This window comes from Paracoccidioides lutzii (genome assembly GCF_000150705.2).
Source record: "Paracoccidioides lutzii Pb01 unplaced genomic scaffold supercont2.17, whole genome shotgun sequence".
NCBI classification, from domain to species: domain Eukaryota; kingdom Fungi; phylum Ascomycota; class Eurotiomycetes; order Onygenales; family Ajellomycetaceae; genus Paracoccidioides; species Paracoccidioides lutzii.
In genome coordinates, this window is record NW_015440963.1 from 323,616 (window position 1) to 336,265 (window position 12,650).

General features: G+C 45.7%; 5 protein-coding genes across 5 annotated transcripts; 3 read left to right on the forward strand and 2 right to left on the reverse strand.

The window, feature by feature from the left end:
• Window positions 1–78: 78 nt before the first annotated feature.
• PAAG_12171 (hypothetical protein) lies at window positions 79–254 on the reverse strand (the record flags this gene model as incomplete). Its single annotated transcript, XM_015847694.1, has 2 exons — window positions 79–105; window positions 168–254. The coding sequence occupies 2 exons, from the start codon at window positions 252–254 to the stop codon at window positions 79–81; spliced, it is 114 nt and encodes a 37-aa protein (XP_015702685.1).
• An 887-nt stretch (window positions 255–1,141) lies between these two features.
• PAAG_06166 (3' exoribonuclease family protein) lies at window positions 1,142–2,452 on the forward strand (the record flags this gene model as incomplete). Its single annotated transcript, XM_002791855.1, has 1 exon — window positions 1,142–2,452. The coding sequence occupies one exon, from the start codon at window positions 1,142–1,144 to the stop codon at window positions 2,450–2,452; it is 1,311 nt and encodes a 436-aa protein (XP_002791901.1).
• A 487-nt stretch (window positions 2,453–2,939) lies between these two features.
• Window positions 2,940–4,928, reverse strand: PAAG_06167 (peptidase A22B family protein; the record flags this gene model as incomplete). Its single annotated transcript, XM_002791856.1, has 1 exon — window positions 2,940–4,928. One exon carries the CDS (start codon window positions 4,926–4,928, stop codon window positions 2,940–2,942), a length of 1,989 nt encoding a protein of 662 aa, XP_002791902.1.
• A 2,313-nt stretch (window positions 4,929–7,241) lies between these two features.
• PAAG_06168 (peptidyl-prolyl cis-trans isomerase cypE) lies at window positions 7,242–7,750 on the forward strand (the record flags this gene model as incomplete). Its single annotated transcript, XM_015845808.1, has 2 exons — window positions 7,242–7,256; window positions 7,337–7,750. The coding sequence occupies 2 exons, from the start codon at window positions 7,242–7,244 to the stop codon at window positions 7,748–7,750; spliced, it is 429 nt and encodes a 142-aa protein (XP_015700034.1).
• Window positions 7,751–8,550: 800 nt separating this feature from the next.
• PAAG_06169 (hypothetical protein) lies at window positions 8,551–10,574 on the forward strand (the record flags this gene model as incomplete). The annotated part of the gene is made up of 4 exons (XM_002791858.2): window positions 8,551–8,624; window positions 8,708–8,826; window positions 8,922–9,935; window positions 10,174–10,574. 4 exons carry the CDS (start codon window positions 8,551–8,553, stop codon window positions 10,572–10,574), a joined length of 1,608 nt encoding a protein of 535 aa, XP_002791904.1.
• Between the last annotated feature and the right edge of the window lie 2,076 nt (window positions 10,575–12,650).

Sequence of the window (12,650 nt, forward strand, 5' to 3'; positions counted from 1 at the left end):
TCATCATTAGCCTCTCGTTACGTTTTATACCAGATTGTCGTCACGGGTCCAAAGAGTAATATATAACACCCACTGCTCCTACATTTCCGAACCGTGATCCCCCATCTATGGCAGTTTTAGCGCTCGCGATCTCTAACAATGTTCCTTTCAAGAAAGCTGGATTTTACCAAAACATTTGGTGTGGTTGCAGCACTGGGTGAGCTCGTCACTTTGCGCTTAACGGAGCATGACGCTTTCTGGGTGATCCCAGGCATGGTCAATAACCTGGATGGTTGGAGCCATATTTGTTGAGGATCCCCTTCTTCCTTTCTTTTTCTTCGGTTCACCGTAGAGAGGTACTTTAGCTGGGGTGTTGATATCTTTTGGCTGCATTGCTCCAATGTTTTCTGAATTGATATGTAGAGGATGATATGTCACAGGGGCAATACCCTTTTAAAGAAAAATGAATATGAAGAACTGCCGTTGAAGGGTCTTGTAGAATGATATGAATGCAGCCTAAAGGCAGGACCTTTCTACTTGCGCATGAAAAAAGACCGTCTTCTCCTTCATGGGAATTGCGGCTCCATACCGGGGCTCCATATCAATAATATATGAAGGATGTGGCCGGGTTGAGATCACCGTCCCTTGACTTTATTCAATAGCTTGACCATTATTGTGGAGTTATGAATCGCCGCCAAATTTCAAAATGGAACCACAAGGTTATGGTTACATTTACGTTTGAGAGTGTGACGAAAGATGAGCACCAGTAACAAGAACCTTTGTGGAATCGATTCTAGCCCAATAGATGCTGAGCGGCAGATTGTAGTTAATGCTCTTGAGGGCATCACTCTACTGGTAAAGCGCCAGGGAAGAGATCCCTCTGTTTATTTCGTCGTGGTATATCGATGAAGACTGCGGCAAGCCCAAGTTGATTTCGCTGTGTTGCAAACAAATCAAACCCGCCAGCAAATCATGTGATAGCTAATTCAACTCACCGCCTTTGACCAAATATTCTGCCGCGTCAATGTCGGTATCGCATAAAAGAGTGTTCACCGTCAAATGAGAAACTTCATGCATTGATGGGCTGTTAATATCTCTCAAGCACATTCGAAGCCGTTATTCAAGCGCTACCATTTTGCAGGCTACCCACAACCCAAGACCAATGGCGCCTGCACCTATAACTGCCACCTCAAGCCTGAACTCAGATTCATCCAAATCACTTCAAGGGCCTCCTCCATCCCTTTCGCTCCCACCCTCCCAATTCGCCAGGCTACAACCGCATGCCTACCTCCTTGCGCATCTTTCACCCCCATCCCCAGACTCGCGACCCCCTCTGCGTGTAAATGGACGCTCGACATGTCAATTCCGCCCCGTATCCGTTAACACCGGCTCCCTAACCCATACCAATGCCAGCGCCGTAGTTCGCACTGGCGATACAGTCGTGGTATGCGGTGTACGCGGCGAAATTCTCTCAACAGATGACATAGCAGCATGGAACGTATCTTCATCGGATTCTACTTCCTCTAAACGGAGAAGAACGGGAGGCGCACCGGTGCACCAATACCAACAGCAAAAGCAACAGCAGCGCACCAATGAAGAAACAGAAGAGAGCGACGGCGACGACGACGACGACGACGACGACGACGACTCCGAAATACGTGACTTCAACCTCCTCGTCCCTAACCTCTCCCTCAGCACGGGTTGTGCCCCTGGCATCTCCCCCTCCGCCCCCCCCTCCGCACTCGCCCAATCACTCTCCCACAAGCTCCTCTGTCTCCTCCATTCAACCCGCCTGATCCGAGCCTCAGATTTGCGCATTCTTCACCACCAACCGGACCTCACAAGCATAGCAACAGCCAACACGTCAACTCCCACCCAGCCCCAACCGCAATCATACGAACCAGAACCAGAAACAAAAGCCTTCTGGACCCTATACATCGACGTCCTCATAATCTCGCACGCAGGCAACCTTTTCGATGCAGCGTGGGGCGCCGTCGTCGCTGCACTACACGACACGCGCCTACCAAAAGCGTGGTGGGATATGGATCGCGGTATGGTGCTGTGTTCCGACGATGTTGCTGAGGCGCGTCCGTTGAGGTTGCGCGGGTTACCCATTGCGAGCTCGTTTGCGGTGTTTGAGGCGGATGAGGCGGAGAGGTGGAAGATTCCGATGCCGGTTGGCGAGTCGGGGGTGGATATGGATTCGTTTTTGAAGAGGCCGGTGGGGGAGATGAGTGTGGGTGGTGAAGGGAGGCCGCGGAGGTGGATTCTTGCTGATCCAGATGCGTTTGAGGAGTCGTTGTGTGCGGAGAGGGTGTGTGTGGTTGTTGACAAGGGGCGGGATGGGGAGGTGAAGATTTGGAAGTTGGAGAAGAACGGGGGGTTGGCTGTGGGGAGGAGGGAGGTGAGAGAGCTTGCCGAATTGGCAACGGGTAAATGGGAGGAATGGAAAGGGTTGCTTGTGGGACGATGATTTTGATCACTTTAAAGGTGCAGGTTGGTGGCAGGTGGATAGATTTCCAATGTTTTGGTATATGGGAACATACTTTTCCTCTAACATTGCAGATATTATGCATTCATGGAATTCGACCGCATTATGTTCATATCCACGGCTGAAGGGTAACAATACGTAACAAGGCCAGAGGGATCCGATATATGCACTGAAGTTGGCGTCGATGTATATATCCGAAACCCTCGCCTTCTCTTTTCGTCACCCATGCCACGCCATATCAGAGATTCAATATAGAAGAGACACGTATCTTCCTTTTCTATTCATATATCTCTAGCCACGCGTTGATGAACATCTACAGCATAGAAAAAACAGAGTTATTCAACCCATATGGTTCGCCTCAATATCCCAATTGATTGCACAAACGCCCAAACCACCGAAATGCCAGAGATCTGATGCAAAACCAAGGCATAAATGTAAATCTAAAACTACAAAATCACAGTGCACAGCCTCAACTCGGAATTCTATTCCTATCACCTGCCCCCTCGGCCCTCCGCCTCTTCATTGCCGGCTCCTGGATATCAATTCCTCCCACAAGGAGGGGAGACGAAAGGGAAGATGAAGGTGTGCTGTCAGAATAGGAGCTGTGAACTTCTTCTTCATCATCCCCTTCCCCCCGTCTCGCAGCTGGATTATATTGGGACAGTTTCGTATCATACTTTTTCACTTTGTCTTTGTCGGAGGGCGTAATGGGGTTGGTGGAAGGATTAGTTATAGCTTTCGATTTTGGGATGGAAATGGAGAACGAGAATATGTCTCGAGATGTAGAGGTCTCGTGTGCAGATGGTTCCTTGAATTTGCCCTTGGGAGATTTAAAAGGATTCGTAGATGCCTTCGAGTCTTTACCAAAAAATACCTTGCGGAAAAGTCCCATTGCGGAAGGCGCATTTTCTTTCTCCTCCATTTTCTTCTCTTTATCTTTATCTGCTGTTATTTCTTCCTCTTCCTCTTGGATTGCATCGGAGAAATTCCACATCTCTTTGATATCCCCCTTCACGAACGCAGTTGTCCACAGGGATCCAAGGACACCTGGGACGAGATAGAGAAGGGCGGGTTGCGCGTGGCCGGAGATCTGCATCGCCAGAAGCGTGGCCAACATGCCCATCACGTACCCAATTAGGCTGGCGTAGAAATATGTCTTGGGGAAGGATTTGGCTTCGTTGAATGTGAGCTTTCCACCATCCATGCACTGCGAAGGATTTGTGACTGGTGAAGATGTGGAACCCGATGACCAGAAACGCTCACCCCAGCGACCGGTGGCATTGACGTATATAATTTTCCCGGGCTCGCTGTTGCTGACACCTCGGCCGTCTGCTCTGAGTGACAACATAGCGCCTTTGAGCTTGTAGTAAAGAAAAAGATCAAACCGGAGTGCTAAACCGATCACCATACCAGGTATCACGATATCGCCTAACCCCAGCATAGCCATATTCACCGAATCACGATCCTGCCCCGGTGATGGGGGCCGCGGGAATACCAGCTTGATGGGAATATCCAGGCTCTTGGCAACGGTAACCATCAGCGGCGTGAAGAATACGAAGTAGATATCATAAAAAAACAAAGCGCTCAAAACCAATGAGCCCGTCCAGAATGTCGTGGGCGACATGAATTGCATAGCACCGTAGGAAAAGCTGAAGCCTAGGAAGTTGGTAAGCCACCACGGCTTCTTGACGAAGGTAAAGTAGTATACGGCTACAAGACCAAGGATGCTCCCCACGATATCGAGAATCGTGAATCTGCTTTTGACCTCGACGACTCCGCGGATATAGGCGCGGAGTGTAGCTTTCCTATATACAATCCCTCGCACACTCCAGAGTGCCTCTAGAAATGAAGCGGGGAGGGGACTTTCCCCCAGAGAACCCGGCAGCGGAGATTTACGCTCCTCACGCACCTCTTCCAAAGGCAGCCCGTCATGTTCAACAGGCACGAAAGCCCTCTTGCACTGATTGGCTTTCCACGCCACGCCATCCGCAACGTAGCGGGAGGGGAAGATAAACGACCTCAGCACCGAAAGCCCATCTCCCATAAACGCAATGGCAAAAACAGTCCCAGCCTGTGAAAAATAAAAGCCTAGAATCTTATTGAGGATGGCCGGGTCATTGAGCCAGTTGATCAGGAGATATAGGCCACCCAGCGTCAAGCCGGCCATGACGGGGAACATGATGGCATCAGAAGGCTCAAGGCCTTCCATTTTTGTCAAGCTGGATTCGTCGTCTTCTTCGTCGCTATCTTCATTTTCATCGTCGGTCTCTAACTTGTTTTTGCGTGTGGTTGGTTTGGCCGCGGAGGATGGTCTTGTTAAGGATGCATGGGCACCTATGTAGATGGGGAAGAGAGCTGACACGAGCAGGTGACTATATGTAGGTATGAGAGGTTTGCACTTAGTAAACTCGAGCTGGACCTGCTCCAGCAGTTTGGCTAAAAGGCCTGGAGACTCCATATTGCGGAGCGCCTTGGACGGAGAGAGAGCGTCGCACAGTCGAAGTCGACTGAGGAGCTACGCAGAAAAGAAGAAGGATATAGTAGGGATAAAAATTTTCATTATTTGAGAGAGGATTGTTGATGTCGTCTCCAGAATCCCCTGTTGTTCATAAAGGAGTGTGAGGTGGGTGTTTGCGAACTTTCTCTAAGGTTCATTTGGTGCTTGGTTCAGGATCGGGAGCGCCAAGCGGAAGGCGGCTGTGCCTGAACTGCCATAGAGCCTCCATCAGCTCACTCCCTATGCAAACCTAACTTAAGTGGATCACCCAAATACCTAGACACCATCTCACAATGAACCACTAAATCATTCGATATGCCCATCAAATCAAAAAAGATCCAGCTTCCAATCAAGGAAGAAGGCTTCTTTTAATTAATCATGAGAGCTTAGTTATGAAACTAAGCAATTTTTAAGCATGCAAGCAGCTCCCAAGGTGTAGTTACGATGTTGCTCTCACGAGCCATTCCTATCAACTGCACAGTTGAACCACACACATGAATTCTCAACAAGAAAATCAAAAGCTGACCTCTACTGAAGAATTTCTTAGTTCAGTGAATAGTGTACATCAATAAGACAGGTTTATATCTCTAAATTGCAAGTATATAAGATATGATTATTCAAGCAGTAATTAGTAATTTTACGAGTAACTACTTATTATTTACAGCTTAGCAACAAGAAATAAAAAGCGAAGTTAAATGATTATATATCCGCATTCTTGAATAATACACTTTTGGAAAATGAAATAATTTATATGCAGCGCTCAATTAGCATGAAATATAATACATATAAGATGAATTGATAGATCTCATAATAAAGCTTATGTTGCGGACATGCTACTGAGTGCAGTCCTAACACTTCCTTGCTGTAAGAGACAAATTCATTAGGGAAGGAAAAGAAGGAGGAGTTCGTAAAGGTAAATTCGCAAGAATGAATACATAGTGTATGAATCGGGGTGGAAAAAAGATCGCCTAATTGATCATATAACTGATAAATAAATGTTTGAAGGACAGTTATATAAATTAGTATAATAGAGATTATGAAAATTAGCTCTACAAAAAAAAAAAAAAAAAAAAAAAAAAAAAAAAAAAAAAGAAGAAGAAGAAGAAGAAAATACAACATTTAGAGAGTAAGAATCTCGCAGTCTTGTAAAGTATATCATATTGATAAAATTCTTAAAAAAATTCAACATAAAAATCTATTGTCATATTAATGTTAATAGATTTTCAACGAAAATTTACACTGAAAAAAGTCGTGTTACAAAACTATAAAATTACTTATAGCCATCTAGATGATTAGTTGTATTCACAGTCAACTCTGTTCCGCAGTTCAATTCTCGGCTTATCAAAGCATGCTGAGCACGCCTCAAATAAATGTCACAATATCTCAAGTAGTTATAACAAAAATAAAAAATTGGCACCCGTTCAAGCTGGCTTGCAGCATGAGAATGACCTTCAACCTATATGTACATGGATTCAGACTGGACAGGTGCAGAAGCCCAGTAAAATCTTCGTCCAGCTTTATCATATTCATAAACGAAGCATCCAAAATCACATGGCGCTTCTCCAGCATCAAACCTCCACTGCAAAATCAACCACGGAAGCAGAATATCAGTTATAACGGAGGCGACATGTGAACTGGTCTGGCTGAATGATAAGTTGCAGGATGCTGGGTTAATAGGAGGCAAAGGGCTGATACGGACGGGAGCTCCATATCGACAATAAGGGGGGCAATTGACCTTATCAAAGCCTTAGAGCTCGTTATCATATCAATCTATCAACATCCTTCCATCCCAGCATGTGACCCTAACCCCACACTAGGTAGAGCCGATTGGCTAGACAGTTCCTACTTGATGAATGGACCGAATCCTTCCCAAGAGAGTTGGAGCCATTGATTACGTTAGCTAGTTATTGATAATCTGTGATTAGTCAGCGTGCAATCTCGCTTAACTATAACTAGTGTTTTTCCGCACCATTTCCCCCAACCACCCCCACCCCCCCAAGTAATGAAAGTCCCGTTGCCACGTTTTTGTTAGCTATCTAAGATCATCAATCAATAGCTTCATTGTTCAGTTCTTGAATTCTGAGAAAACCCTCCAACAACAATTTCTAATTGGTACGGCCAGTACATAACAGCACCAATGGTTGTAACCAACGTGATTCTCGAGACTTCGATGGTACTGCTAAATCTTACAAACTAGAGCTCTGTCTGTATATTATTGGAATAGGTTTGCTAACGCTTCTCAGGGCTCCATCACCGTCGAGCTCTACAACGACCATGCGCCCAAGGCACGTCTGCGCACCCCTCTCGCTTTGAGATCAATACCCCACTTTTACTCTATTTGCTAATTCTCACTTTTCATTCAATTTTAGACATGCAAGAACTTCGCATCCCTCGCCCAACGCGGCTACTACGACAACGTAATCTTCCACCGCATCATCTCAAATTTCATGATCCAAGGTGGAGATCCAACCGGCACTGGCAGGGGGGGAAGTTCGATCTACGGCGAGAAGTTTGAGGATGAAATCAGCTCGTCGCTGCAACATTCTGGCGCTGGGATCTTGAGCATGGCCAATAGCGGGCCCAATACCAATGGTAGTCAGTTTTTCATTACTCTTGCTCCGACACCTTGGCTGGATGGGAAGCATACGATATTTGGCAGGGTGAAGGATGGAATGGGAGTTGTGCAACGGATGGGGATGGTGAAAACGGGAGCGGGGGATAGGCCGGTTGATGACGTTAAGATCTTGAGTGCGAAGGTTGTGGAAGAAGGAGCGAAAGAGTGATGCTATAGCGGCATTGTGCGGCTTACCGTAAAAAGTGGCTGGTTTTATTTTATGTTCAATCAATTAAACCTTCTTTTTCTGCTGAAACATCTAGAAGAAGAGTTGAGATGCTGCTCTGCTGTGGGATTCAAAGCCATGCTTAGGAAGACATCCCTCCCGCCATGGGAAGGAGAGTTCCTATGCTCGAGCAATGATGAGGCGAGGATCCGTGCGGCAACAACATTATTACGTTTGTCTATGGAAAAAAAAAAAAAAAAAAATGTTCCTCTTTAAGTAAGTTCACGAGTAAAATAAGCAGGCAAAACTATCTTTGAATATAGAGAGTATGTGTCACCGCAAAACGAACCGCTTCCATCAGACTTGAGATTCCGGAGCAGCAGATACAGGGTGAATTATGTACTCTACACTCCATAACGGACACATCCAATGAAGGCGTATCCAAAAGCAAGTTCGCCAAAGCAGCAACAGAAGTGTGAAGCGGCCTGTCTGCGCAGGAGTGAGTTGAAGAAAAGAAAAAAGAATCTTGACAATTGATTGTTCTGAATTTGAGGCTTGGTTAAACGCCAAACCCTGCCCTCTATCATGTGACTCACTCTCTACTTTTCTACGGAATACGGAGTATATTTCTGCCTCTTTCTCCCTTCTTTTCCTTGCTTTCCCACATAAGAAAAAAAAAAAATTTTCTCAACATTAAGATATATCCAACATTTGGAATTGGCAGCACTGTATATTATCAGCTGCAATGGGCTTCTATTTTATCATGGATTGAGCAGTGTATCTGTAATGTCCGTACGATCATCATGGAAAAGCTTACTGATGTTGACTGGGATGTGCTGATCTCTGGTACTGGCCTGCCACAATCTCTTCTTGCACTGTAAGTGATAATCTGTTCTCTATATATGTGTTTTTCTTTCTTGACTGCTTCTTATGCTAATCTGCTTGATACTGCTGGATCAGAGCACTATCTCGTTCAGGCAAAAAAATTCTTCATGTTGACAAACATGGCTATTATGGGGGCTCTGAGGCAGCCTTCAGCCTTCACGAGGCCGAAGACTGGGTGAAAAAGATCAACGAGGGTGAGATACAGCGTTAACAGTTAACCATGGCTCTAATGGCCAAAACAGGCCACGAGTTCTTGACTCATGGATGCTGATCAGGCCCTGCTGACCAGCTCCGGGCTCTATTCCTTTTGAGGCCGCCTCAATTTTCTCCACTCCACCAGCGGGGGACAACGGCAAATTATCACCTTCAAGGGCATATACACTGTCACTGTCTCCGCAACTTATATACTCCCGTTCGAGGCTAATTCAATATCTTGTTTCGTCGAGAATATACCAACAATTGGATTTCCTGGCCGTGGGGAGTTTGTGGGTGTTCAGGGCCGCATCCGATCCAGCAGGATCTGTGTCTTTGGATCGAGTCCCTGGAAGTCGAGAAGATGTCTTCGCTGATGACAGCATGTCGAACAAGTCGAAACGAACGCTGATGAAGTTTTTAAGACATCTTGCCCAACCACTTCAGGCAGACGGGACAAATGAAGGGGACAGCACCCTTGACAATAACCTGGATATTCCTTTCTCACAATACCTTGTGTCAAAGTTCCAGGTGCCTTTGGAGCTACATGACCCGCTAATTTCTTTATCCCTGTCTCCTCGTTCGCCAGATGACACAAGCAGCAGCTATGCTCTTCGCAATATAAAAAGACATTTGGGATCAATTGGCGTTTTTGGCGCTGGTTTCGGTGCTCTTCTTGCCAAGTGGGGTGGTGGCGCAGAGATGTCACAGGTAGGAAATCGCGCCTGTGCGGTTGGCGGTGGTGTGTACGTTTTGAATAGGGGCGTAAAGCATGTGGAAATGCCGGCCACCGGTCAAAGAGACGGTGATGATCCACTGCTGCGTGTTCAGCTCTCAGATGGAGAGACTGTCAGCAGCAAGTTTGTTGTGGGATCGCCATGGGACTTACCAGCTGAATCCGAAGCAGCAATTGCCTCTTGCGCCAGGGTTGCCCGCGCCATTATGATCGTGTCGTCTCCGCTGGAGAGTCTCTTCCCACCTACGTCAGAAGGCGGACCCATCCCAGCTGGAGCTGTTGTGTTTGTCCCTGGAACAGCGGCTCGCAAGGGTCAACCCCCTGTCTACTTAAGCGTACACTCCAGCGATACAGGGGAATGTCCGATCGGCCAATGTAAATATCACCCTTTCTCCCCTGCTACATCACATAAATCCAGCACCAATACCCTGGCCATATGCTCTCACATGATGATTACACCTTTAAACGAATACTTATCTACATTGTCTGCAACAATATTGATGATAAAATTTCCTCTGACAGCCTGAAGAGAGCTACCCCAATTGGTCTCTTTGTATTATTTACAACCCATCATTACATAATTAATGATTAAGTATGCTAACATACCTGCAAGGTGTAATCTACGGCAGCACCCTCTTAACAGGTGACGATGATGATGGTGATGGGCAACCCCTTATCCAATCCGCCACAACAAACCTCGTTACCTCCATAGATGCGAATGCAAGAATCCTCTGGAGTCTTCGATACACGCAACTAGGTACCATCAACGAGCCATCATCATCTTCCTCTGCTACAGAAACACCCTCCGTTTCGAGTAGTCTATCAGATCGGGTATTCTCCTTTGCACCGCCTAGTCTAGACCTGGCGTTCGATGACGGATTGATCGACCAAGTACGATCGGTCTGGGAAACAATTACGAATGGGGATGTGGAGAGGGGGGAGTTTTTGCAATTTGAAGATCGCGAGGGGGTAGGGGAGGATTGGGATGGGAGTGCAGAAGGTGTTTTGAGTTGATGTATATATATATATATTCATACCCTCATTGAGATGATTGTGTATTGGGGGTGACATAACCATCAGATTTGGGGTTATATTCTGTTCCCGGATATTACCTGTAGTCATCAAGTGAGTTTTAGCTATAAGTCGAGCTTTCTTGATATTGTCCAGTTTTGAATAAGCATCCCGTTCCCTTCCTGTCTCTCGCAAACAGCCTACAGAATTAACTAAAACTACTAGAGCTTGAAAACTCAGTCAGCTTATTGAGAAAACAACTGAGAATTTTAAATTCAAAGACCAAAAGCGAAGATCTCTCATCTACTCCGTACAGCAAATGTAATATAGCTGAATATAATAACTACCTACTAGACAGTGCTTATATAATTACCATATATAATCCCTTGCGGTTGTTGCTTAATTGTCAACTAGAATGATGAGGGTTGATCAAAGAGGCGGTTTGATGCAGAAAGTTGTCTATGCTGCGGGAAGGGAGGAGGAACATAGCTGTATAACGTGACCGGCCACTCTTAACGATCCGCGATTTCTCCACCAAATCCCTTCCACCTTTTTCAAATCCGCTCGAGCCATGGTTAGCGAACGTTCGATTCAACTCGCAATAAGATTTAAGAGCTCAAACAATCAAAAATTTATACGGTGGCTGCCAAAAAATAATTCAATCAACAAGGATACGCTGCGCCGGCGTTATAAAGGTGTCCCAAATGTTGGATATACTAACATATTTCCCAAAGTCTATTTTCAGATCCCGTTAATATTCTTAATCTAATTTAAGTTTATTTGGTGGTTTGTGGAGATATTCGATTTTGTATCCAGGGCAGGGGATTTTATTGCGCAGATCGTTGAGAGGCCCGATCGTTTGAGTGGCCGGTCACGGTATACTTATCTACATAACCAAGTGTATATCCTATATAATTTATGTTTCAAACACGTTTCAAAAAGGCATTCTACAGTCCGAAGTTGAAACATGCTCAAATATAATAATAAAATAAACCATTGCGAGCAAATTGAACGGATAATAGAGCCAGAATCTGATTTCACTAGTATCGATATACTTTTTAACGGGTCCATAACTTCGCGTACACCATCCACCCACCTCCACCCACTTGTCACTCCAATAAAACCTCTCATCTTTAAAAGATCCCTCTTAAGGCTTTTCCAACTTGTTCTGTCCCCTCCATCAATGCCGACTAAGAAAGGCTGAACCAGACTGACGCATGCCATTCTGACAGTCGCCATCACGACTCCTGAAAAACCACCTCTTGTTGCAACAGCCAGGTCGCAGGACGCAACAGATTGTCTTGGGATGCATCTCTGCATGGCGCATCCGACAATATTCCGTATGCCGCGAATCACAGCTAGTTAAAGAGACAGCTTTTGATGAGACGAGATCGAACCCACCTTTTTTTTTTTTTTTTTTTTTTTTTTTGATTATTTACTATGGGCCGGATGGCCACAACCATTTATGTACCTAGGCAATTAGCCATCTATCTAACAGCAAACCAGGATGGGTTTTCGCCGCTGGAGGTGGAGCAGGTCCACCCAGACCCTGCATAAGTCATGGCATCAAAAGATTAAAAAACAATGCTGGGAGCAAAAGATGGAGGTCACAGAAGAAAAGAAAGATGATCTGATGAATAAGTTGGGATGCCATCTGGCGTTGTCTGAATATGGACGTGCGGCTGTCATAACTTAACTCTCGGGGATGATGGCATCTAATATATATATAGAGTAAGAAGAAGTAGAAGGAGAAGGAGAAGAAGGAGAAGGAGAAGAAGAAGAAGAAGAAGAAGAAGAAGAAGAAGAAGAAGAAATAAGGAAGCAAAGTATCCACCATCCAACACGGGTCTGTTTGACCGATTTTGCGACATTTCTTCGTGTTTCTCAGACGTTTTTTATCATCATCCTTATCTATCTCCTGTTTTCTTGGTTGAAGCACCGCGTGGTTATACAGATCCCGTTCTTCGACGTAGACTCAGTAAGCTCAGTAGATATCCAATGCAAGTGTTGCCGTGCGGTATGCCTCGTCTCGACTCGACGCGACTCGCCTCTCCGGCAATGTATATACATACCTAGGTT